At 46.5% G+C, this 26,488-nt stretch overlaps 1 protein-coding gene across 1 annotated transcript in view; it reads right to left on the bottom strand.

Moving 5' to 3' along the window:
- Positions 1–982: 982 nt before the first annotated feature.
- Positions 983–26,488, bottom strand: part of Ern1 (endoplasmic reticulum to nucleus signaling 1) — a 102,962-nt gene continuing 77,456 nt past the window's right edge. The window contains exons 11-22 of the mRNA XM_028865193.2: positions 21,899–22,017; positions 19,427–19,618; positions 17,631–17,898; positions 16,793–16,883; positions 15,466–15,655; positions 14,587–14,686; positions 14,145–14,344; positions 12,699–12,846; positions 10,527–10,654; positions 6,527–6,650; positions 6,133–6,200; positions 983–5,115 (exon numbers count right to left, since the gene is read on the bottom strand). Coding sequence (XP_028721026.1) covers positions 4,903–5,115; positions 6,133–6,200; positions 6,527–6,650; positions 10,527–10,654; positions 12,699–12,846; positions 14,145–14,344; positions 14,587–14,686; positions 15,466–15,655; positions 16,793–16,883; positions 17,631–17,898; positions 19,427–19,618; positions 21,899–22,017 — 1,841 coding nt within the window. The 3' untranslated portion in view covers positions 983–4,902. The remainder of the gene's footprint in view (positions 5,116–6,132; positions 6,201–6,526; positions 6,651–10,526; positions 10,655–12,698; positions 12,847–14,144; positions 14,345–14,586; positions 14,687–15,465; positions 15,656–16,792; positions 16,884–17,630; positions 17,899–19,426; positions 19,619–21,898; positions 22,018–26,488) is intronic.

Raw genomic sequence — 26,488 nt, 5'->3', positions numbered from 1 at the left:
CCTCTTGAAGGCTCTACTCTCTCAGTAGTGTTATTCTGGGGACCAAACTTCAGTAGGCTTTTATGGATCATGGAAGAGGTTGGTCTCAGCCTTCTGGGAACATGGCTGGTTCCAAGACTTAGAACTTCAGAGGAAAGGTATGCTCACAAGTCTCAGGGCCCTCCTAGGCTCCTAAGGCATAAAGTGGGAGGGGATGGTCAGCATCCACACAGTGCCTGATAAGCTGTTCTGGGGCTGGCGGGATCCTGGGGTCCATACTTGGTAAACAGTCCTTGTCTTGGGGGGAGGGCAAGGAGGCTCCATGACTTCTCCAGACAGGATGGGAAATCATATAGGAGACTCTCTAAATGGACTGTAGTCACATGAGCACACCCTGGGGCACAGCTGTCTGGTGAGCTGCTAACTAGCATGTACCAGGTCAGACTGTCCCACATCTCCAGGGTGGTGTTAGTGGAGTTAATCACAAGTTCTTCGCTCTTTCCAGGGATCTTGGTCCAGAATCTCACTCACTGTACATACCCCAGATTGATTGGGAGCCTAATTCCTGATATGTGGCAGGTCAGTCCCAGTGGGTCACCTTCCTGAAATTCAGTTAAATAATACTTCAGAAAATTTCCTGCAACATTTCAAGGCAGTCTTTTCCTCGACAGCCCCCAGGGAGGATGTTCTAGCTCTGGGACCCATTTTCTCACAAGCTTAGCCAGCTGCTCAGGCCACTCAGATGCTGCATCCTGGAAGAAGATGGTGGGCCCGGCTCCCTGCTTCAAGCAGCACTCTAGTCTTTAAGAAGCAAAGCAACTCCCAAATCTAAGCTGGGCAATGGTGGCTCACACCTTTAATCCCAGCACTTGGGAGGCAGAGGCAGGCAGATCTCTGTGAGTTCAAGGCCAGCCTGGTCTACAAAGTGAGTTCCAGCACAGCCAGGGCTACACAGAGAAACTCTGTCTTGAAAATCAAAAACAAACAAGAAGCAAAGCGACTCCCAAATCTAAAACTACCTTTATTTGTGGTTGGCTCAGCGTAAGTCACCTTCATCAATGAGCAGAATTATAAAACTGTACAGGAGGTACAAAAATAGGCCATTTAAACTTAGATAATGGCCCTCATATCATGAGCTTTAAAAATACACATAAAAGTTGTACAATCTGGCAGTTTATAAAATATAAAGTTAAAAGAATATTTTAGTTTCCATGAAGGGGAGTGAATCACACAATCAGCACATATTGATTAAACAATTAACTGTCCACAAAGACACATGGCACAAGATTTTTAAAAAATCATCTAAAAATTAACATTTTACCCAGACCAAATTATTCACCCTTTAAAGACAAGGCTACAGTAAGGTGGCAGGATACAGTGTGACTTTTCCTTTTCCAGTTTAAAATGGTCAGGGGTATTGTCCAAAACAGATCTGACACGCTTTAGTCAAGTGCAATTGTAACCGATATACTTCAGAGTAAAAATTAAATAAATATAAATAGATTTAATAAATAGGTCATCGCAAAAAGAACTACACAAGGTCCTTGTGTGGGGACGCCAGAGCTGGCTGGTAATGCTTAGGTGAGTGGGGACTCCCCCGTCACAGTTTTAGGGACAACTGGGAAGGAATACTATACCCACCAAACACATGGGGAACAGGAGAGATGAGGCCATAGGATTCTGGCAAGCAGTGTGGCTGAGGCTGCTCCCGAGGGAGGCTCAGCAGATGTGCCTCTGTGGCTGTCTAGGAGTACAGAAGAGGCCTAAGTGCCCAAGGCAACCAGAATCCCCTGGAAAATCACTAGTTCACAATGAAAACCAAGACTAGGGAGAGAGCAGGCGCTTTGGCTTCAGAGAATCCAGGCCTCAGTTGGAGGTCTGCTGACCTTCAGGAGAAGCGGATGGCAGGCCCCTGCTGGCCAACACCATGGCTTCTGGATGTGAGAGATGGGCAAGGATAGAACTGTTGGAAAGCCCGTCAGAGAGAAGGGCAAACGGGATTTCAAAAGGCTCTTTCCAGGGCAGCTGTGGCTTACTCTTCCAGCTCTTCCTGCACCTCTGGACCACGATGATGAAGACAAGGAACAGAGAGCAGACTCAGGCAGAGAACAGAATCCTGGCACAGCTGGAGTGGGGCCACAGCCTTGCAGAAGACAAGTGGTCAGCACAGGAGAGCCTGCGGCCAGAGGTGGCTCTGGAGGAGGCCACAGCAGCAGCTGATTGATTAGCCTTTCATTTGGGAGAAAGGAGCTGCAGGCGCTAACTGGATCACATGCACACAAAACTTCCATAAAATCAAGTGGACTCTGAGGAGAGGCTCATGCCTATCTTCAAAGTTGATGGAAAGCACTTGGCTGTATCTGCTGACCTCAGACCTCCACCTTCTCTGCAATGCATCATGGGAAGAGTCTACAGCCACTGCTGTACTGAGAGCAGGGCACGCCTCTGCAGGGTCCACCTTCAGTCTCTGGACGGCCTAGTGATTTGCCAAGTGACAGCTATGTTCCCAAAAGTGCAAGTGCTTTGGTGCCCAGTGACACGGCACACTTCCTAAACTTGAAGTTCAACACAGACACGGTTTAAACAAAGATAACACAGCCCAGAAGAGCTCAACTCCATCCTAAAGCTGAAGATGCTGGACTTGTAGACAAGCGGGCAGTCTTCCAGGGATCCTAGCAGCCTCTGAAGATGTCACAGTGCTGTAGAGCTGCCCGGCCTGAAGCAGACAGCGTCTCTTGCTGAGCGTCCCAGATGCCCACAGCGTTCCCATGACCCACCCGGAGAGCTGACAACTGCCTGCTTCCTAGAAGACAGACAGGTGAGCTGCCCCCAGCCGGCTGATTCTGAGATGGGACAGTTTTAAGGCACAAGTGGGGCAAACCCCTTCCTGCCCACTTGGGTTTTCTTTCTGCCCTGACACTGTGTGCTAATGACTCTTAGGAGGCTTTAAAAGGCACAAGTCTTTCTGTACTCTTCATCTGTGTCCCAAGTGTCTCATGTCCCACCTAGCGCTACAGAAAGTTTCAACTAAGTATGATGAATAGGACTTTTGAAAATTTCATTGGTTAGAAACTGATCTGCTAAGTGGCAAGGACATTTAAAAAGCTGACCCCAAGCAGACCGGAAGTAACACCAGCTGACCCTTTAGAAAAGACTTCAGCAATTCCCAGAGGGAAACTTAGCCATGAGGGACAAGGGAAGCAGCGTCCGAGGCAACCCTGTTAGCCCACACTGCTTCCGTCTCCTGCCACTGGAGCTCCCTCTTGGGGCACTGGCAAAGTGCTATGCTAAGGGATAAACAGGACGCCAACCACAGGGCTGAGGTTCCAAGGTCTAAACAGGGTTACCCATGGGGTTCAAAGATGTAGGAGATTAAGAAAAGTTAATCCAATTCTACAGCAGCAGAGGAAGCTTTGGGTAAGTGGCCCTGGTACCAGCACACCAGGAGACCTCTGGGGACACAGCAGTGAGAGCTCCAGTCAGAAGCGCCTAAAGCTGCCAAGGCCACTCAGCACAGAACAGAATGGGGCCTCAGCTCACCAGGACCGCACAACAGAGACCACGCTGGCTCCAGGGAGTCCACACAGAATCCTCCCTCCCACGGACCCTGACCGCATGCTAACTCCTAAGGCTCTTGGGAAGGGGAAGACAGTAAATTCTGATTGGAACTAAAGTTAAAAATTAATTTTAGAGAAAAATGGTATTGATATAATTACTTTGACATTAATACATTTACATAGTGTTGCTAGACTGTCTTACCCTTCTGCCTTAGAGAATGTTCTACATTCTTGAGGGAATGGTGATTTTTGGTACTACACAAAACTGAAGATATTATATCTTGCATTTCTTCACAAGCATCAAACCACATTTAACTTACTTATGCAAATGCAGCTTTCTGCAATATGATCAAAATATACTCATTAAAATTTGCCAGAAATATAAAAGCTGGACTAAAAAGCCTGTGGTGGCCCTGGCCTTGGCTCTCTATCCCCAGGGCTTTGGCTCACAAGCTGTGTGCTAATGTGCACAGCCTCTGGGGCTGAGGGGCCCTGTCACTCACCTTCTGGTTCTGAGCCTCTCCAAGTGACTTAAAGGTTCCCTCTAGTTGCTCCCCTCTAGCCCTGAAGACCTGTCTCTGTCCCTGTCTGGTCTTAGCTGCCTTCTTGGTGGCCAGGGAACTCTTCACCTCTGGCTCACATGGCCAGGATTCTATCAGGGGCCACTATTCAGGCCACTTGGCTGAGCGAGCACCGCATCCAGAACTGAACGTCCTCGTCCTCTTCACCTTCTATTCCCAGACATACCTCAGCTGTCCACAGGCATTGCTAACCAGTCTCTAACTCCATGCCCCACACTTACAACTTGATGCACGAGGCAACACAGGCTACCAGTAACTTGGAGATGCCTCCTATCTCCAGGACTACACCTCTGAACGTCCTCTTCCTTAGCACCCTGAATCTCTCAAACCAATTCTAGCAGAGGGTACACTTGCTGCACCCCAGTCAGGCTGCTCATAGTATGTAAGCAAAACTTCCTCACTGAGAGGTCTCCAAACTGCCATCCCACAGGAATTTTAGAAAGAAATATAAGCAGAAGAGAGTTCATCCAGTGAAAGGGAATCGAGCTCATCCAGTGAATGGTTGATGCTGCTCTTCTGCAGCCTCTGGGACAGGCCCACCTTTGTAGACAACCCTGACTACAAGGCTTCAGGGCCACATTGCCTCAGCTCTCTGTAGTCACGAGGGCCACCCCTCCTGATTCCTAGGATCAGCATTTTCCTCTTCTGGCTGCAGGGCAGCAGCTCAAGGCACTTGGTTTGAGACGCTTAGTCTTCCTGCTAATCCCAGAGGCAGCAAGCTATGGACTGCAGACATCAGGCCCATGGTCACTGTTGGGGCCACCAGACTAAAGGGCTGCCCTAGCTCAGAGGGCATCTGGAGTCACTGGAGGCTGGGGTTCTGTGGGCTCATGCAAGTAGTAGGTCTGGAAGAGTCTCTCATGTCTGCACAGCTCCATGGCTCGGTAGGTGTGTGAGAGGAGGTAGGGGAAGCGCGATGTGAAATAGCGCACAAAGTCATCCGGGATGGAGCCCAGTGTCTCCTGAACCTCCACGGGCAGCTCTCGGTAGTGGTGTTTCTGTGAACGAGCAGAACACAGCTTTAGCGGCTGGACGACAGTGTAAGGGCTTCCCTGTACGGAAAGGTTCATGCTCCAACAATACATCCCAGTTACCCTGCAGGCTTGCCTCCTTCAGAAGCGGAGCTCGAAGTGCATGAGGCTCAGCCTAAGGAGAGCGGCTTTAGCGTCACTATGGGGCCGGCTACCTGGAAGGGAGCACAGGCCTCCCATGCAGGGCATGGAACTGTAGTGTTGGTCCTAACAGGATTGGAGGCTACTTCTGCCTGAGGTCAGCTCAGTGCCGCACAGGTCAAGAGCATTCCCAGGACTCTAAGGAACCCTTCCCCAAATCCCTAAAGACTTGGCCTTGTATAGGAAAGTGACCAGAAAGTCCCTGGTAGATCGTGCTTATAAGGTGTCTGTCAGGCAGCCAGAGGGTACCATAAATCAGCAAAAACCATGAAACCCTTATGTCCCAAGAACTGGCCCTTACAGCTTAGCCCTGCATCCTAAAGTCTCTGGAGAGAAATTCCTCGAGGGGAGACATGGTCGTCTACTTGTTGTAGTGACTGGAATATTTGAATGTGTGCTCCCAGATGGAGGACTATTTAGAATTAGCAGGTGGGTCTTGTTGGAGGAGGTGTGTCACTGGGGGTGGGCTTTGAGGTTTCAAAAGGCCATGCCAGGCCCAGTCTCTTTCTCTACGTCCAACTTGTGGACCAGGATGTAGCTCTCAGCTACTGCTCCAGCACCATGCCTGCCTGCTGCCATGCTCCCTGCCATGATGGTCGTGGACCCACCCTCTGAAACTGTAAGCCAGCCCCTAGTTAATGTTTCTTTTTATAAGTTGCCTTGGTCATGGTGTCTCTTCACAGTAACAGGAAAGTAACTAAGACACTTGTCAAATCCAGCTGAGGCTGCCAAGCCTCTACAAGGTGGAATCCATTATGGTAAAAAGATACATAGAAATGAATATGAGGAGGAGGTATCTGCTGTGGCCATCTCCCCCAAAGTACTCACAAGCCCTTTCTTTACCTTATTTCTCATGGCTCGGAGGAGATCTCTGACAGAGCCACCTTTGTAGGTTCTGAATTTTCGCAGGTCTAGAAAAACATTAAGGGATGTAATGGTTAAGCAAGTAAGTTTTTAAAGAAGACTCCTGGGGTCTCAGTCACTGCAAAAGACGCCGCCTCGTAGACTAAAATAAGGTGGTATTCATCTGAAGTTCATCCAGATCAGGAATGGCACCTTGGAGCATGGTACTCTCACTAACCTGTCACTCCAAGGGATAAACATAAATGTACATCCATGGAACCAAGCCCACAAAGACATGCTCAAATAAGTCTCAAACCCAAGAAGTGGGATCTGGCAGTCTAGCAGCTGGACCTGCCTGTCTATACCAAGTTCTCAGAGACAGCTGCATGGTCACCTGTCTGCAGGGGGACAGTGATGTTCTCCCGCCAGTCCGTCTTCACCACAGCTCTCCCGCCTCTCTCCAGCTGCCTCACTATCGGGCCATCCAAGGACTCCTTTTCTATTCGGTCACTCACATCCTGTGAGGGAAGACAGGTGCTGGGTCAGAGTCAGGAACACTACACGTCTGTCCACACTAAGTTACAGGGTAGCCACTGGTGTGTGGGTTGTAAGCAAACTGGCATTCCTCTTAGGCTCAGGCTGCAGCCTCCTTAAAACTAGGCAGCAGGTACCTGCAGCTCACTAGCCGGATGCACTGACTTTCTCTGTGGGCAGATACATCTGCAGAGATCCCCTCCATGACAAGAGAGAGATGTTATGGAGGTATACTTGTGTAGAGCATGCATCAACCCCTGGAAGTTCACATTCACACAAAGCACACTTACACAGAGCTGTAGGTACAAAACACATCCCCCAGGGAGCCAAACATAAAGAGGAAAGTTCAACTCGTCTGTGCTTCAGCTATCCCTGAAACAGGACATCTCAAATCCTAACCAGAAGGCTATAACTCTTCACCAAGCACTGACCAACGGGAAGAAGAAAGGAGAGGGTCAGGAGGGGCACCTTAAGAACTAGCTTTTCAGAGCCCCTGCCAGTAAGATTGGCTGAGAGGCAGGGAATGATGAGCCGTTGGACAGCCAGTCACATATTTCTTTGATAAAGACAAAAATCAGACTGGATAATTTTTTTCTTTTTTCCCAAGACAGGGTCTAATGTAGCCCAGGCCGGCTTTGAACTTGCTACATAGCTGGCAATGACTCTGAACTCATGATCCTTTTGCTCCCACCTCTGGAGTACTGAGATTACAGGTTCAGGTGAAAGCTATCACTGGCTGAAATCCTGACTTGAAATTATAGGTGGAAAAGCCTTGGAGAAAGTGGTTCAATAGGTAAAGGTACTTGCCACCAAGCTTGATGACCTGAATGTTATCCTTGAACTCAGATGTTGGAAGGAGAGAACTAATTCCTACAAGAGGTCCTCTGACTTCCACATATACACCAACACACACACACACACACACACACACACACACACACACATACACATAAATAAGTATAAAAAATAAAAGCCTTGTAAGGATTGGACTGTCTCAGTGGGCATGAAGGAGACAGGTTTCGGAGCTGCAAAGTAACTACTTTGGTTACAGCTAGTTGAAGGGAGCAGAAGACAGCTGTGTCTGCCAGATATAAAACCTGGATATACTATTTTATGGTAGGGTTAAGGTCTTCATATATAAGTTTTATTTCTGTTGTCTATTTTGTCATTAAAGTGACCATGACCTAGACTTGAGAATTTTCATGCTCTATTCTGCAGCACACAGTGATCAATTGTGACGCTACACTCACCCACTGATGCCCTGGAATGAGAAACTGAACCCTTCACCCCGAAGACATGTGAATGGTTACTAAGCACCAGCAACGGGCCAGGCAGTGTCCTTGCTGGGTGCTGAGGACAGAGCAGTGATTAAAATCATCTACAAAGTCCAGGACGTCACTCTAGCCAGTGTAGTGTCAAACTGGCAAAACTCCAGATAATGTGAGTCCACTCTAAGTCGGGTGCTCTCCAGGAGAAAATCCTGCTGCCCCACCCCACTGCTCTTCACAGCGGAGGAGGCGCTGTGGTTTACTCCTCCCACACCACCTCACCTACAAACAGGCTATACAAAGACACCTGGCGGTGCCAGAAAACCCACAGAGCTGCCAGAGCTATTGATCTGGAATTTTAGCTGGAAAGTGTATACCAGACAAAATGAGATCTGAGTAAAAGACAGCAGAAAAATCTTCTTAAAGAAATGTTTAAGAGCACTTTATGCTCTTGTAGAGGACAGGGTTTTTTGACATCGCCAGAACTCATGTTGCAGACCACAATCATCTGTAACTCAGTGTCAGGGGAACCAACACTCTCTGCTGGCTTCTGTGAGTACCAGGCAAGTACATGATGTATATACATACATATCATATACATCTTAAAAAATAATCTGGGGTGTGGAAGAGCACAGAAATTAATAGCTGTTAAAACTGGAGGACGGATAAGAGGGGCTCTCTAGAGCATGTAGTCTACTTTTGTGTAATTAGGAATCCCAGAATATAAAGTTTAACAAACAGAGATGGCTCAGTAGTTAAGAGTACTTCCTCCCCCACCCCCAGAAAAAAAGTAAAAGTACTTCCCACTCTCACAAAGTACTTGGATTTGATTCCTAGCACCCACATTATGGCTTTGCTTTTTTTTTTTTTTTTCTTCAAGACAAGATTTCTCTGTGTAACTTTGTGCCTTTCCTAGAACTTGCTTTGTAGACCAAGCTGGCCTCGAACTCACAGAGATCCACCTGGCTCTGCCTCCCGAGTGCTGGGATTAAAGGCGTGCACCATCACCGCCTGGCCACATTATGTCTTAGAACCTTCTGTAACTCCATTTCCATGGGATCTGACACCCTCTTCTGAACTCCATAGACATCAGGAACACATTCATACACATAATATAAAAATAAAAATAAACCTAATCTTTTTTTTTTTTTTAAGATTTATTTATTATGTATGCAGTATTCTGCCTATATGCCAGAAGAGGGCACCAGAATGAATTTTAGATGGCTGTGAGCCACCATGTGGTTGCTGGGAATTGAACTCAGGACCTCTGGAAGAACAAGCCAGTGCTCTTAACCTCTGAGCCATCGCTCCAGCCCATAAACCTAATCTTTTAAAGGGATAAAAAAAAAATTAGGGTACATTCATATAATAGAATGTTATAGTCATAATTTTTGTATATTTTTTTAAAAAGCAGGATATAACACTGTATATAGTTTGATCTCAATTATACTTTTTTTTTCTTTTCTTTTCTTTTTTTTGGTTTTTCGAGACAGGGTTTCTCTGTGTAGCTTTGTGCCTCTCCTGGAACTCACTTTGGAGACCAGGCTGGCCTTGAACTCACAGAGATCCGCCTGCCTCTGCCTCCCGAGTGCTGAGATTAAAGGCATGCACCACCACCGCCTGGCTCAATTATACTTTTTTTTTTGTTTGTTTTTGAGACAGGGTTTCTCTGTGTAGTTTTGGTGCCTGTCCTGGATCTCACACTGTAGACCAGGCTGGCCTTGAACTCACAGAGATCCGCCTGGCTCTGCCTCTGAGTGCTGAGACTAAAGGCATGCGCCACCACTGCATGGCTCAATTATACTTTCATTCCTCTGAGTGCTGAGACTAAAGGCATGCGCCACCACTGCATGGCTCAATTATACTTTCATTCCTCTGAGTGCTGAGACTAAAGGCATGCGCCACCACTGCATGGCTCAATTATACTTTTATTCCTCTGAGTGCTGAGACTAAAGGCATGCGCCACCACTGCATGGCTCAATTATACTTTTATTCATATGAAAAAAACTTAAAATGTGATGGTTAATTTTAGTGGTCAACTTGATCATATCTAGGATCAACTAAGACATGCTTGGGTGGGTCTGTGAGGGCAACTCCAGAAAGGATTAGCCTAAAACAAAGGACCTTCTCCCAGCGTGGGTAGCACCCTCTGACAAGTCGATAGATAGAGAAGTCTGAGGGAAAGCAGTCTAGCCTGCTGGCCTGTGCTTCTTGCTGGTAAGAACATCTATCCCATTCTGCTGTCATCCTTCACTGACATCACAACTCTGCCTCTTCAGCCTTCCACTGTGGACTAAGACCAGGGGCTCTCGGGAAATCGTCCAGGTCTTCAGCGTAGAGTGGGACTACTGAGCAGCTCCTGGCTTCTCAGTCTCTCCAGTGTGCAGATTGCCATTGCTGGACTACCCAGTCTGTACCGTGTTATTCTAATACATCCCCTTTACGATACACACACATCAAATGTACTAACACAAATGTCAATCATGTTTGTCTTGGTTATAGGCTATAGGACATTTGTTTTGCTCTTTGTCCTTTCTACCTTTTCAGAATCTGGAAGGCATTGATAATTGATGGAGAGACAGACACAGGTACCTGAAAGAACTGGAGCTGCTTTTCCAGGCTCCAGAAGAATGGGTGTTTTAGCACGTGCTTTGCAGAAGGCCGCTGCTGGGGGTCCATCGAAATCATTTTCTCTATCAACTCACGGGCAATGACATCCTCTAAAGAGGAGAAAATAAATTACCTCTTATTTCCAACCTGTAACACCAATTAAATGATCAGAAACCTTGAAACCCTGCATGCCTCCCCCACATCTGTGTGTATCTATTGCATATATGTGTACATGTCTGCGTGTGTGCACACATGTGGAGGTCAGATGTTTATGACACATGTCTTCCTCAATTACCCTCCACCTAATATTTTCTGAGATAAGAGTCTCTCACTGAACTTGGGGCTCATCAATTCAGCTAGACTGGCTGCCCAGGAAGCCCCAAGGATCCCCCTGTCTCTGCCTCTCTAGTGCTGGGGTTACAGATGCATGGCACCAGGCTTTTTTCTTTTTTTTAATCTGGGCACTAAGGATCCACACTCAGGCCCTCGTGTTTTTTGTGGCTTTACCCACTTTACCAGCTGGGCCATCTCCCCTTGTGTGCCTTTTGATACAAGATTCTGCTACAGGAATGGATTCTAATAAAATAATGAATTCAACTAAACATCAGTTGATACAGAGATCTTTCACTATGTGGTTTGTGAAAAGCAGTGGCTGAAAATATCCCCAACCAGAGGCTTATGTACTGGATGATGAGCTGTTAAAGTGACAACGGGGCTACATATGGATGGATTTAGAAAGACATTCAAGGCAAGACATGATGGGCTTGTAACCCCAGTGCTTGGGAAGCTGAGACCAGTATGAGTTATGTAAGATGACTTCAGCTAGCCTGGGCTACACAAAGAGACCCTGACTCATTAAACAAACAAACAAAAAAACCCCAAAAAGATGAGGTTGAAAAACGAGCCTGTTGCAAATGTGTGATTTGAGGCCATCACACTCCTACCAGAAGCCTACAGCTCAGGCTCACCTGGAACTCCCTGTGTATCCTAGGCTGGTCTCAAATTTGAGATTCTCCTGCCTCAGTGTCCTAAGTGCTAGGACTATAGGTATGTTCCATAACCTCTAGCCTTACCCTCCCCCCTTTTTACATTTATCTGTGTATAGAGGAAGGGCACGCATGTGTGACATGGCACTTGTAAGAAGTTGGTTCTCTCCTCCTACCATAGTGGTGGGTTCCCAGGGATTGAACTTGGGTCATTAGGCTTGTAGGCAAGTGCTTCTACCCACTGAGCCATCTTGCTAACCCATTAACACCATCTTTAGGTTGTTGTTGTTTTTAGACAGGGTCTCACTATGTAGCCTTGGCTGTCCTGGAACTCATTATGTGGATCAGGCTGGGCCTGGATTTATAGAGATTCTCCTGCCTCTGTCTCCCATGTGAAGGTGTGTGCCACCACTCCTGGACCCATTTTGTTAAAAGTAAGTATACATATCTAGATAAGCAATTAGAATAATATATCTATAATTCAAATAATAATACAAAGGCATTGATAGCAGATATCCATCCCTATATACTGAAAATATGGGTCTTATGCTAATGTGTTTTTCTATAACGAATAGGAAAAAAACCTCATAAGCAAAACAAGTATTAGTTTTTTGTTTTTGTTTTTTCGAGACAGGATTTCTCTGTTTAACAGTCCTGGCTGCCCTGGAAATTACTTTGCAGACCAGGCTGGCCTTGAACTCACTGAGATCTGCCTGCCTCTGCATCCTGAGTGTTGGGGATTAAAGTGTGTACCACTGCGGCCTGGCACAAAACAATTACTTTGTTTTAATCTTTTTACATAACAGCACTGGGGTGCTCTGATCTAATATAATCTAGCAAATTTCCCAGTCAGGAAGAAGCATGTATTGTGTCCAAGTCAGATCAAGGACAGAACCTATCTATCCCTACAGGATACAGACTGTCTTGCAACCATGGCCCTCACACAACAGAGTCCAGTTTACAGAGCACAGGTCCTCCCATATGCCAGTAAGGCCCTCTGATCACAAGGTAGGAAAGAGCAGTCTCCAGAGGACGCCTTCCCCAGGTCAGCGTCTCGTACTCCAAGGATGAACTCAGCCAGCCTCCATCACCTCTGTATGTTTCAGCATTTCCTAAGGCCCAGCGGGCAGTACAGTGGAAGGTGTTACCACCCAGACCACCTGCTCACCATGCCTGTCTGAGTGGAAGCAGTCAAGGCTGCAGGCGCCCAGGAGGATGTTGGCTTGCCGCTGCAAGGACTTGCCAAAGGGATGGTTGCCCTCAGAGATGACATAATAAAAAACACAGCCTGCGGAGAAGATGTCCACTGTGTAGGTCTGAAAGAAATGCAGAGTGGGAGGCCTCAGACAGCCGTCACTTTACTCACAGCCCTGATTTCACTGCAGCCCCTCCTGAAAGGGATCTGATAAGTGGCTGATGGAAATGAATTGCCCAGAGCAGCAAGGGACACTGTAGTGATTCCCTATCGTCCTGACTGATGTCAAGGTCATGGGCTTAGGGGCTAACAGTCTGGGATGCTGGCTCTGCCAGGTGCCCCAAGTTAGCACCACTGATCAGGGCACAGTCCGACATCACATTCCTCCTTGACTCGTGATCTATTCTTGCCTGAAACATTTCCCTTGAATCTAATCAAGCCTCTAGACTCCCCTTGTAGCTTACAGGAAATATAAAGAACAAAGAGAGCTGGGAAGCACAGCCATGAAGAAAGAAGCAGAGTAGCCTACAACGGGACACTCGAGAACTTCTCAAGAATAAGCATCAGAGAACAGAACAGGCAGGGAGGTGCTGGGGATTTAGAGATACAGTCCAAATCAGCACTCAGCGGAGTCCTGGAACACAACACTAGCTGTGAAGGACTTGTGGGCTGGCTGGGGGATGAGCACGGGGTGTGTGAGGAACCAGGATGGGGAGAGTGCTGACTGCTGAGGTGTGACGATGAGACAGTCAGGGAAGGACTGCCTGCCTTAGAAACAAGGGCTGCAGCACAGGCTGAAGGGCTTCCTGTAAGCAAACGCTCCAGCTACGGGGAGCCACGGGGAGCCACGGGGAGCCACGGGGAGCCACGGGGAGCCACGGGGAGCCAGAGCAAACCCACATTATGTACTAACAGTGACTGGATGGAAGCACATAGGTCCTTCTTTCAATTTTCTGGATGACTACAAATTCTAAAAACAAAAGTCTGGGAAAATAAAACAAACTTAAACAAATGAAAATTAGAAGTGTGCTCATCTTAGGTAAGTCTGGATTCTCCAGGTTCCCAAAGGAAAAAGGGGAAGAGACAACTATTCACATCTATCTTTTTTTGTTGTTTTGTTTTGTTTTGTTTTGTTTTTAGAGACAGTGTTTCTCTGTGAAACAGTCCTGGCTGTCCTGGATCTCACTCTGTAGACCAGGCTGGCCTCGAACTCACAGAGATCCACCTGCCTCTGCCTCCCGAGTGCTGGGATTAAAGGCATGTACCACCATGCCTGGCCACCTCTGTCTTTCTTATGTATCTATCAGAACAGGAAACAACATGGGAAGCTCACCGAGAAGTCCTCTGTTAAAGGTTGTCATTCTGGAATCATGTGTGCCTGGGCCCCCCACCTTTGAAAACGAATAGGCCAGTACTTACAGGATTCTCCTTGCAGTCCTCACTCAACATCTCCGGGGCGATCCAGCCTTCAGTGCCAGGTACCCCTGAACGGCGGCTGAAACTGTGCCTGCCCACTGCCAGCTTCTTACAGAGGCCAAAGTCAGAGATCATGGCCTTGATTCTGCCATGTGCATTGGGCATGGAGAGGAGAATGTTGTGGGGTTTCAGGTCTCTGTGAACTAGGAGAGAACTTCAAATTCATCCAAAGCTTACCATGAGTGACCCCAGTTTCCTACAAGGGGTTGTGGGTGCTTTCAGACTCTAAATACCTGCTGTCATCTTTGAAATGTTCAGTTTTCAGTTACCTAAGGTTCCCCCTTAAATTCCTACACAAGCTGTCAAGAGACCCCTTACACACTCCTTTCTCCTGGGAAGGCCAGCTAGCTGCCCCCCCCTGGGCCTTTAGCATGGACCCTCTTACCTATGTTGAGAGAGTGCAGGTGTGCCAGGCCTGAGGTGGTCTGCTGAAGCAAGGTGATGGGCTCTAGGCCAAGGTGGGCAAAGTCCTTCTGCTCCACATACTGTAAGAGACACAACGGCAAGGTCACAGCACATAACCCTCAGGACTTCTTGGCCTATAGCATCGTTTCTTTAAATCCCACTTTACTGACCACATTCTTAGTCCAACTCATATTTTCCAACAGACCTCCTGAAGTCATAGACTGACTTAAACACATAGACACATAAAGCTCCAGTTTATTAATTTACAGTGAGCAAGATAATAAGGCAGAAGATTCAGGTTCATTTCCTGGAACAGGCAAGACCATAGGAGAACTCCAACGATACTGAAATGTTCTGGGTGAGTCTGAATATGGAGCGAAAGGAGTTTGTGGGATGCTCTGACAGCCTGGAGCTATCAGCCAGCAACCTCCACGCCTATACCAGCCATGACCAGAGGTGAGAAGAACCTACTAGGTTCCCTAGAAGAGAGGGAGCAAGGGACATGCCAACTGCAACCCAAATGGCCAGGAATGCTGAGTGGACCACTCCACAAAGACTACAGTGATAAAAAAATGCTGTGTTTGTGGTTGGTGGTTAAGTGATATATATAGGATATGGATATATATATACATATATACACATACATATATATATACATACACACACACACACACACAAACTGTGCATTTAAGAAGAGCAGAAGTTGTTGTGCTGTAACTTCAATAAAGTTAATAAGGCAAAGTTTAAAGACAGTAAGTAGTTACTTCCTGACCACATCCCAGTTGGGGGGAGAAGAGGCTGCAGTAGCTGTGGCAAGGCTGTCACTGGCCCCAGGCACTGGAAAGCCAGCCAGACCCACCTCTTGTAGGGTGGCTGCACACAATTCAATGGCAATGTACTGGAACTGCCGGTCCTTCTCTGTGCAAAAGTAGCGGATCACGTTCGGATGCTCATCTGACTCTCGAAGCAGTTGGACTTCACGGTCTGCAAAGCTAAAACACTCAGGGAGGATCCTCTTCACGGCCACATCACGGTTGTCAAACATGCCTCTGTGGAACAAGAAGTAGCTGAGTTTGGTTAGTGCACGGTGGGCTGTAGACGTAAGGTCAGCCCTGTAAGGTACCAAATGCTCCTTATTCCAGGATCAGCCACCTCAGCTGTAGTGGTATTTGCTCCGCCCATGACCTTGGGCTATACGGCCAAAAGAAGGCAGAGCTTCTTGTAGGAGAACGCTTAAAAAGAAAGGGAGGCCTGGTGGTGGTGGTGGTGGTGGCGCACACCTTTAGTCCCAGCACTCAGGAGGCAGAGCCAGGCGGATCTCTGTGAGTTCGAGGCCAGCCTGGGCTACAGAGTGAGTTCCAGGACAGGCTCCAAAGGGAAACCCTGTCTCGGGGAGATGTGGGGGAAGGAAAGGGAGAAGGGTCACAGGTCCCTTCTCACTGCTGCCTATGAGGGAGATTCACTCTCCAGTCAGATCAGAGGACGACTTCAGCTGCCTACTCCGTTCTGTATTTGTGAATGTATTTGCTCAATTTATATCTTAATAAATTCTGTACCCATTAAATAGACTCACATGGTTTGATCTTAATACTCAGTTTCAAGGCCTAGAGGCCTTTGCTAACCACCAGCAACCTATAGTGACTACATCTCTTTTACTGGGTGGCCTGACTAGCTTTAAGTCAATTTGACACAAACTAGAGTCATTTAGGAAGAGAGTCTCAACAGAGAAAATGCCTTCATAAGATTTGCCTGTAGGCAATCCTGTAGTGCATTTTCTGAATTGGTGATCGATGTGGGAAGGCCCAACCCCTTGTCAATGGTATCACCCCTGGGCAGGTGGTCCTTGGGTATACAAGAGGCAGGCTGAGCAAGCCACGAGGAGCAGGCCAGTAAGCAGCACTCTTCCATGGCTTCTACTTCAGATCCTGCCTTAGTTCCCATCCTGACTTCTTTCAATGCACTGTGATGTGGAAGTGTAAGTAAAATCAGCCCCTTCCTCCCAAGGTGCTTTGGTCATGGTATTTTATCACAGCAACAGAAACTCTAAGACACTGTGGGATCTCACTGGAGGCAAGGTTCATCCGCCCTGGTCAGCACTGTGACCCTGCTATGCCCCAGGAGCCTAGCACTTGAACATCAACCCTCTAAGCACTCACATAGTTGGGGGGCTGGGCGACACCACTCACTTGTATACAATTGTGCCCTCAGCTCCATGGCCCAGGACATCCTTGGGGCAGAATGAAATCTTCCCAACAATCACCATTCTGGTTTCCTCATCTGGAACAAAGGAGGAAAAAGAAGAGGTCATTTTAAACAGATATCACCTGAAGAGCTTTGAAGCTTCCTGATTCCTGAGTAAGACCTGGGGTTTAGGAGGGTCTATATCCCCAGATTCCTGGGCGGCAAGAGCTAGCTAGGCCCAATGCTCACTTATGCCCAGGGCCACTGCCTCCTCCCCAGCATTTTGCCCCCTATTCCTACATTCTGTTTCTGCTCTTACATTATCTCCCAGTACTAAGCTTTTCCAAAGAAAAGGATTTTCGGTAGAGTTTCATATTTAGTTAATGGTGAACAAAAATGATAAAAAGTCTACCTTAAAGATCAATATCCAAAACATCTCAGTGTAGTGGGACAGGTAAAATAAAGAGACTGTCTAGAACTAGAGTCTCTGAGGCCCCTTCACAATCTATGTGGCAATCCTCCCAGAATATGGGCCCTGACCATTGGTCCACTCCCCAAGAGGAAAGTGGGTCACTGCTTCACTTTTGAACTTGGCCAGTGGCTGGGCTTAGGAATTCACTTAAGCCAGAGGGGAAACTTCCCGCCGGTTCACAGCAGTTCATAGCCTGTAGAGGAAGATGGAAGAAGGTGGCCCTCAAACAGAAGATACCATGAATGGGGCAGAAGTCCCCTATCCAGACACCTTTAGATGGAGGAAGCCAGGGGAGAATAAGGTGAGCCCAGAAATGACACAGTGTTCTGCGTTCCAGGTGATGCTCAAAGATACAATGGAACTGTCTTTACCCTCCTCATCCTGCTCCAGGGAGGGGTTGGTGCCAGTCTTGGAGGCAGAGCTGCTGGAGTGAAGTGAGTGGTTGGAGGCTCTGGGAGACGGGCTGGAGCTGCTGGTGCCCGAGCTCTCTGAGAAGAGGCCAGATGAATCCAGGAATTCAGGGTCCTGAGTAAGGTCTCCATGTGGGTGGAATGGCATCTGCTGCTGCTGCAGGAGCTGGATTTTCTCCAGTTCCTTCTGGAACTGTTGGTGCTGGAGCTGGCGCTGCTGATGCATGCTCTGTGGAGAGAAACCCACATCCAGGCTAGTGTAGCTGGGAAACAAGTTACGGGTATTCCCTGTGGCCAAGGAGGCAGGTGGACTTTATTTGAACCCTAAGACACAAGGCCAGAGAGAAGCCACAGTGAGACAGAGTTGATTCAGTAATTTTACTCTTCGGTAGGACCCACAGTCTACCTCTGGACAGTGCTGGTGAGAGTAAGTGGCCACCAGAAGGAGCATCTGAAGGGAACCTGCACTAGAGAGGGCTAAGCCAAGTGGAGAAGTTTCCACTTAGTCTTAGAAATTAGTGCTTGTAAGAAAACCTGGGAGTTATTGTACAAGTGAAGCCAAATGGGAAGAGTGGTTAGAGGTGCATGGGGGTATGGTGAGAAGGGGGGCAGCCCTGGTCCACAATGGCTGTGCCTGAATAGCGGTTGGAGCAGGGTGGCCTGAAGTATAGAAGGCCGGCTGGATGCTGGGTCCAGAATGAGGCAGTGTGGGGCAGAATCACGGTGCCTGGCCAAGGACCTGCTCCTAAGGACCTGGTTCCATCATGCTGCCACACAGCACCCTCTTCTCCAATACTCTGGAAGCTTTGCTCTATCATGAGAAGCATCAGTTGGCTACAATTATTCTCGCCTGTGCATGGGAGGTGGACTAGAGGGGAGTTTTCTAGCTCTTTTTGAACCCGGGGTCAAAGTTCTAGGTGTGCTGCCTATTAGCTTAGTACCCCAGGAAGGCATGTAGCCTCCCCGAGTCTAGTTTCGTCTTCTGTGGACAGAGAACAAATAATAATGACCTCATTGGATAAATAAATAAAATAATTTTTTTTTTTAACTTTGCCCCCAGAAAACAAAGCACACAAAATCTGTCTTCCCTACTTGATAGATGTGAGCTGCCGTGCGCTGGTGTTCTGAGGAGACAACACTAGAGTCTTGAACAATTTGCTGGGGGACTATGGTCTTACTACTCAAATACATCATCGTTTTTGTTGATTTATCTGCAACTAGGAAACAAAAGGATTAACCACACCATCTTTTACACATTAGCTGATCTCATAGGTAGTGTAAGGGAGCAGATTTTCATCTGCTATCCTTCCTTTTAGAAAAAACAAGATACAATTAACTGTCTAAAATGATCTTAGGCAGGGTTATACATTAGCTTTATAGACCTTACTTGAAAAATACTAAGATTTAGTTACAAAACTGTCCTTTTATGAGAAGCTAGTATCTCTAATGATGTTTTTGAAGATAAGCAAATATTTCTCTTTCCCTCTCCCTGCCCCTCCGCTTTTTTTTGTGTTTTGTTTTGTTGTTGTTTTGTTTTGAGACAGGGTCTCACTCTCCAGCCTTGGCTGGTTTTGAACTTACTGTGTAGTTCCTCAGACTTCCAAGTGCTATAATTAAAGGAGTGAAACACCATTCCTGGCTCAAATATTGACTTTGAAATATGGAACATGTTGGCTACTTTTGTGTGGCCCCCACTGACACCTAGTGACTGACAGAGAGCTACCAGAACAGAGGCAATGGGAAGGGTCAAGCCTTACCAGGGGGTAAGTGATGATGAAGGCCACCCATCCAACCAGCAGGAAGGTGCTCAGGATAATAGTAGCCATGTCCTTGAGCATGGAGTCCACGGGGGCCTCAGGCTTGGTGGGGGCATGAACCAGCTTCTCTTCCACATCCTGAGACACGGTGGTTGGTGTATTTTCTGAAGTCTGGCCAACCAGGTTGATAACCTTGTATGGAAGAGATTTGCTAAATGTCTAGTTTTATAGATGAAGGCAGCACTCAAGAGAAGCCATGTCTATTTAAAATGTAGGACTATACTGAAATTTGTTTCTAGTTCATCAAAAGTCTGATGGACCAGATAACCATTGCTTCTTTCTAAGTAGTTGAAACCATAAAATTCTACAGTGATGCTGTCATTGTTCACACAGAGGTATCATAGTAATATATTTGGAAATACCTTTAGACCCTGACATTCCTTTAAAATTTCCAATGATAAATTTCAATGATAAATATACTACTCTTTTGATAGATTTGTTATTTAAGGAAAACTGTAAAATCACCTAAATCAACTGCAGAAAAAAAAATCTAGTGAAAAGTTGGTCATCAATTTGATACCTTTTCACATTGAAAAATAAAGCTAACTGGGGCATGCAGAAAGTCCTGGGTTTAATCCTAACACTACAAACAAACAAACAGATCAAACCACAAAAATAAAGCAAGGCTATATAAGTCTGAAGATCTGAGTTCAAATCCCAAGAACCCACATAAAAAGCAGATGTAGCAGTATGTGTGCCTGTAGGCCCATCAGTGGGGGGTGGTGAGACAGGAAGACCACTGGAGCTTGCTGGTCACCGTTGAGCTCCAGATTCAGTAAGAGACTGCCTCAAGGGAATAAGGTAGTGAGTGATAGAGTAAGGTACCCGATGTCTTCTGGCCTCCTTATACTCAATGCATACCCCCTATACTGTAACCCCCGACCCCAAAAAACAGGAAGGCTCACATATGTGTGTATATGTGCAGGCATGTACCTAACTAGTAAAGCTAACAAAGCAAAAAAACCACTTCCTTAGGTTGTTTTTAAATTTTAAGGAACTCCCAAACTAAAATCATTTATTCAAGAATTCTATTATTTTTCCAAAGTTAGGGAAAAGTATCAGATGACTTTATTAAGGAAATGCTAGCTGGGCAATGATGGCACACACCTTTAATCCCAGCACCCAGGAAGCAGGTGGATCTTTGTGAGTTTGAGGCCAGCCTGGTCTACAGAGCTAGTTCCAGGACAGCCAGGGCTACACAAAGAAACTATGTCTCAAAAAATAAAACAAGCCGGGCGGTGGTGGCGCACGCCTTTAATCCCAGCACTCAGGAGGCAGAGCCAGGCGGATCTCTGTGAGTTCAAGGCCAGCCTGGGCTACCAAGTGAGTTCCAGGAAAGGCACAAAGCTACACAGAGAAACCCTGTCTCAAAAAAACAAAAACAAAAACAAAACAAAAAAAAAAATAATAAAATAAAACGAAAAAGAAATGCTTATTTAGAAGCTCCAATTTAATTCAGATAAGCATGTAGCTTCCCCCCAAGTTGCTCAGAATCTAGAGATTTCCTAGAGTAGTTTAGAAAAACCATTGATCTGCACTCAATGTACTGCTAGTGTTCCCTGTTGTCCAACAAAGCTAACACACAGCTTCCTGGCCTTTTACCTGGGTTCTCCACATGCGTATAGCACTACACTCTCCTGTAAGTCATCAACCTCTGACGCCCTTCTCTCCCCTTCCAGCTGCTATCTGAGTCCATACAGGTACACACCTCTTCTGTTCATGTCTGCAGTGCATGGAGAGTATGGCTTGTTCGGTGTGTAGCAAGTGGCTGAGAAATGTGTGCTGAGCATGTGACAAGGAACAACATTTATTTAGATATTAACTGCTCAAGAGTGCTTAATAAGACAATGTGGGGGGGCGGTTGGAGATGGCCAGTGGTTAAAGTCATACACTACTGTTGCAGAGATCCGAGTTTGGTTCCCAGCACCCACATCAGGCAGCTCACAACCACCTGTAGCTCCAGGAGTACTAGGTGATGAGACCTGTCTTGAAAAACGCAAACAAACAAACAAACAAATAAAAACGAAGTCTCTCAAGTGATTTGTTAGACTACAGATGGCCCACATCAGTAGCTCTCCTTCTTCAAACCCTCCCCGTCTGGGCCACTTCTCCATCACCCCTCCCCACTTAGTGGAGCTGCAGGAGTCCCAAGACTGAATAGCTAGTTCACCAAGGCCTTCCTTCACAAACCTCCAAGTCCCCTTTGCTGGCCATGCAGACCAGGAAAAAAGTCTCCCAACCCTGCGATATCTGAAAGTACCAGTGGAGGAGATGGAGGAGAATTAACAAAGTTGGGTGCTTAGGGACTTTCAACCGAAGCTCCCAGCTTTTGCTCAGAGGCCCTTTCCACCCTCTCCTCTCAGGCTCAGGACAGACATGCCATCTAGAGCCATCAGTTCACTCCTCACTCACTTCCTCAAAGCTCCTTTTTTCCGAATCAGCAGGAATCACATTTTCCCGATGTTTGGGCAGGTTGTTGGGGAATCTCTCCAGCATCTTGGTAGATGCAGACAGAGGAGTTTCATGGTGTCCTACAAGAGGAAAGAAAGCTTTAATGAGAACAGTTCCCAGGCAGTGGTAGTTCTCAACACAAAATTTCAGCAACAGTGTCTCCGTGCTGAGGGGGACTTTCCTACAATGCAGTCCCGTATCTACACAGTGAGAAGGGAAAGGCAGCTACTAGAGAACTGGCCTGGAAACAGAAATTTTACAGGGTGTAGTAGAACACACCTGTAATTCCAGCACTTAGGAAGCAGAGGATCTCTGTGAGTTTAAGACCAGCTTGGTCCACACAACGAGTTCCAGGCCAGCCAGAGCTTCATAATGAAACACAAACAAACACCTCCCCCCATAGAAATTTTATGACTGGAGGGACAGTTCAGTCAGCAAAGTGCTTGTGAAAGCATGAATACTCAAGTTTGATCCCCAGAACTCAAGTTAAGTAAAGTTGCTGATGTGTTTGTAATCCAATAGGGAGATGGAGACAGGTTGACTCCTGGAGCTTGCTGGCTAGCTAGCCTAGCCTAATCAGTGAATTCCAGACCACTGAGAGATAGTCTGTCTCAAAGTTTTATTAGCTGATGGCAGAATACAGAATACAATCTTCAGCTTCCTTTTTTGTTTGTCTGTTTTTTTTTTTTTTTTTTTTTTTGAGACAGGGTATCTCTGTAGCCCTGGCTGTCCTGGAACTCTCTCTGTAGACCAAGCTGGCCTTGAACTCAGAGATCCACTTGTTTCTGACTCCCGGAGTGCTGGGATTAAAGGTGTGTGTCACCGCTGCCCAGTTTTCTGCTTCTTTTTTATAAAGATTTATTTTTATTGTTAATTACATGCATGTGTGTGGGTATGTGTAGTGCCCAAGGACAGGTGACAGAACCCCCTGGAGCAGGAATTACAGGTGGTTGTGAGCCACTTGACATGGGTGCTAGGAACTAAACTTGGGTCCTCGGCAAGAGCAGTATAAGCTCTTAACCACTGAACCACCTCTCCAGCCCAGTATTCTGCTTGTTCTGAAAACAAACAAACAAACAAACAAACAAACAAACAAACAAACAAACATGTCCTTGTCGTGGAAGGTATCAGGATGTTGAGGGCATGTTGTAAGCAAGCCTTGTGTGGTGCATGTGGTCAACTCAGGAACCAGTATGATGCTTCATTCAACATTCAAGAAGTTCTGTCATGGCTTCTCCTTTAGCATCAGTCTACAAGCTCCCTTCTGCACACTTCAGTTGCTCAGGCAGAGTTCTACTCCTCCTCTGAGCTACACCTGAGCTTCCACCTAAAGCAGTGGTGAGCAACTGTGAGAGGATGAGAGGAAGTGGGTGCTGGACGGACAGGATGCTGTGGGGATGCTCACTCACTTGCTCACTGTTCTCTACATACTATTTCATGACTGCCTGGCAGTCAGCACACCTCCATTCCAAATCTAGTGTGTGCAATAAAAGAAACAGAGCAGCTAAAATAAGGAACTGGAGATTCACACCACAGGGCTTGAGAATCCGTTTAGCTTTAACATGAACTGGTTCCATTCACAGGCTGGAGAAGCCCCATCAGTTTCCCTCCTTTCTCTTCTCTCACTGGGATGAGCTCTTAGCTTGACTCAGGCTTTTCATTCTATAATCTTTTTTTTTCTTTTTTTTTTCTTTTTTGTGGTTGTGTGTGTAGACCCCAGGTCAACATGAGATATCTTCCTCAACCTCTTCTCTACCTTGCTATTATTTATTTATTTATTTATTTATTTATTTATTTTAAAGACAGGGTCTCTCATTGAAACTAGAGCTTTATGCTTCCACTAGGTTGGCTGGCTAGTAAGTTCCAGGATCCGCCTGTCTGTTTTTTAGATGCTTTATCTAGACCTGGCTTTTCACGTGGGCTCCTATCGTCACACTCACATAGTAAGCACTGTGCCCACTGACTCACATCCTCAGCCCCTACTCTGTGATCTCTCCAATACTGTCCAAAATCTATTAGACCGTCTGCCATGTGTACCAAGGCAAAACTTGACAGGAACTAGACAGAGCTTGCATTTCTCCATCTGGAAAGTCCCTCTTGAATCCCTCATCTGACCTCAATCTTTTCAGGTTTTCTCTAGCTACAGCATGACATGGTTCTTTAAGGAAACCTACTTTTGTTCTGAACCATCCCAAAATTTCTCTTGTCTATCATGGCATGCTGAGGCATGCTCTGCTCTCCAAAAGGGTTTCCCCACATGTGGCTGCCTATGTCAGAACTCTGAGTCAGATTGGTGGTGGACACAGGAATCTCAATGTGGGTAACCATAGGTCACCAAGGCCAACCAACAAGAGATCACCTGCCAAGAGAAATGAGGTTGTCCTTCCACAGGCCACCCTGTATTATAGTACTCAATCTACCCACCCCTTGATGGTAGGCCCCGTACTACTGTTCAGAGTCTTACATGTAAGACCCAATACCAATAAATAGACAGCTAGAGAAGTCACTGAAATCTTCATAATAGGCTCCTGCTGAAGAAAGGTATTTAGTAATATCCTGATATGCACTCAGAACCAACCATTCTGCAAACCTATCACAAGGTTCTTGAACATTTTTATATAAATAGCACCCAGTCTTTGTAAACGGTCTGTCTTTGAGTAAACAGGTCCAGACTCTGAAGCGAGAGGCAGAGGGCCAGCTTCTGTCTGGAACTCCTGCACTGGGTCTCCAATGGCAGTTCATGCCTCTTTGACAAAGCACTAGGTGATGCTGAGCACCAGGTCAAGGTCACTGCTGGGGTGGGAAACAAAGCAACAACAGACCACATCTTTGGTTTAATTAGATCCATTTTATCTTCAAGATGAATGTCAGGTAGGCTATCTTAGAACCAAAGGCTACATCTTGACATTAACAGGCACAGCTCGAAGCCCTGGTCTATGAGAAGGTTGTTACATATTCCCATCGGCTTATTTTAAGCTGATCAGCTATAGAGTTCCGCAAAGGGGACCTCAGAATTGTGAGATCCTTACTTAGTCACCTCTTGGAACTTTATCAGGCTTCTAGTCATCCTGCTCTGACAATCTGAAGGGTTTTTTTTTTTTTTTTTTTTTTTTTTTTGGTTTTTCGAGACAGGGTTTCTCTGTGTAGCTTTGCGCCTTTCCTGGAACTCGCTTTGGAGACCAGGCTGGCCTCGAACTCACAGAGATCCGCCTGGCTCTGCCTCCCGAGTGCTGGGATTAAAGGCGTGCGCCACCACCGCCCGGCTTGAAGGGGTTTTAAAGGGATCTCATTTTGCAATTCTGTCATGGAGAATTCTCTTGTACATTCTTTAGCACTTCCACACACATTTCCTCTGTGTCACTTCTTAACCACTGCCAGGCAGTTTATGGACCCTTAATTGGTACATAAAACTGAGTAGCTTATAATTTGAATGACTTCGGCTCAATTAGCTTCTCCCTCCCTTCAACATGGGTCTATTCACGCATGCTTTCCCAAACTACTTCTGTAAAGAAAGGAAAGAATTTTATGCTATTTTCTTTCCCCTATTTGGTTAATAAAATAAATAAATTAATAATAATAGTAATAATATAAAGACAGCTACAAAGAATCAAAAGGAACCAAGAGCAGGGTCTTCCAGGAGACGTGCAAACAGTCATCAGAGCTCAGGCACCGCTCGGCAGCAGCTCCTAAGGACCCACATTCCGTCCTGACCCTCTGCCTGGCAGGTGCCGCCACTTCCTGGGCCCACACTCTCCTAGCTACCACACCTACTCCAGCCTGCTGGGACTCACCCCACCTCTCGTCATCATTCAGGCTGGGTTATCAGAGTTGATGTGGATTGTTGGCACATGAGGGGGAGCCCAGGAAGGAAAAATATGATTTAAGAAAACTATCCTGCTCTAATACTTGGAATACTTGCCAGACACAGTCCCCCTCACTTCTGCCTTTGTTTGTGATACTGGCCGCTTTGGGGTGTCATCTTGACCTCTTTATCTTTGTAACAAGGCCTCTAATTCAACCTCAGGGCCATTAGTGATGGCAGCAACAATGGAAAGAAGAAAAAAAGGGCCAGAATGTAGCCCTGAGCCAAACTAAGTTCAGCATGCTTAAGACCTTGCTTTCCTCCTCAGCAAGGGGAGAACAGCATGAAAGGAAGTAAAGAGGTCAGGCACGCCGGTGTATACCTACAAGCTCAGCACTTACAGAGGCTAAACCATTTGAGGGTAGCCTGAGAAACAGTGAGATTCTGTCTCACAATAATATGAAAAAATAGACTGAGGATTATTCTGTGATGGCCCAAGAACAGCCCAGATTCTTCATAGCTGTTGGTTCTGGTTTCTCTTCAGATTGCATAAATCTTTTGCCTTTTACTTCACAACTGTCAATCATCATGGGTCTTCAAACTTGTCCTGTCCAGCCTCTTACCCACATCCATTCATATTCCATATGAACAGCCTTGGTGTTCTTAGTTACAGAGTGGAAACAACAAGAGTACCTACCTCACATGGTCACTGTGAGGAACAGGGAGCAGACATTCTAGGCCTGAAAATT

The sequence above is a fragment of the Peromyscus leucopus genome, chromosome 8b (assembly GCF_004664715.2).
Source record: "Peromyscus leucopus breed LL Stock chromosome 8b, UCI_PerLeu_2.1, whole genome shotgun sequence".
NCBI lineage: Eukaryota > Metazoa > Chordata > Mammalia > Rodentia > Cricetidae > Peromyscus > Peromyscus leucopus.
Note: the sequence above shows the minus strand (reverse complement) of the source record. Positions and strands in the feature narration are given on the sequence as shown.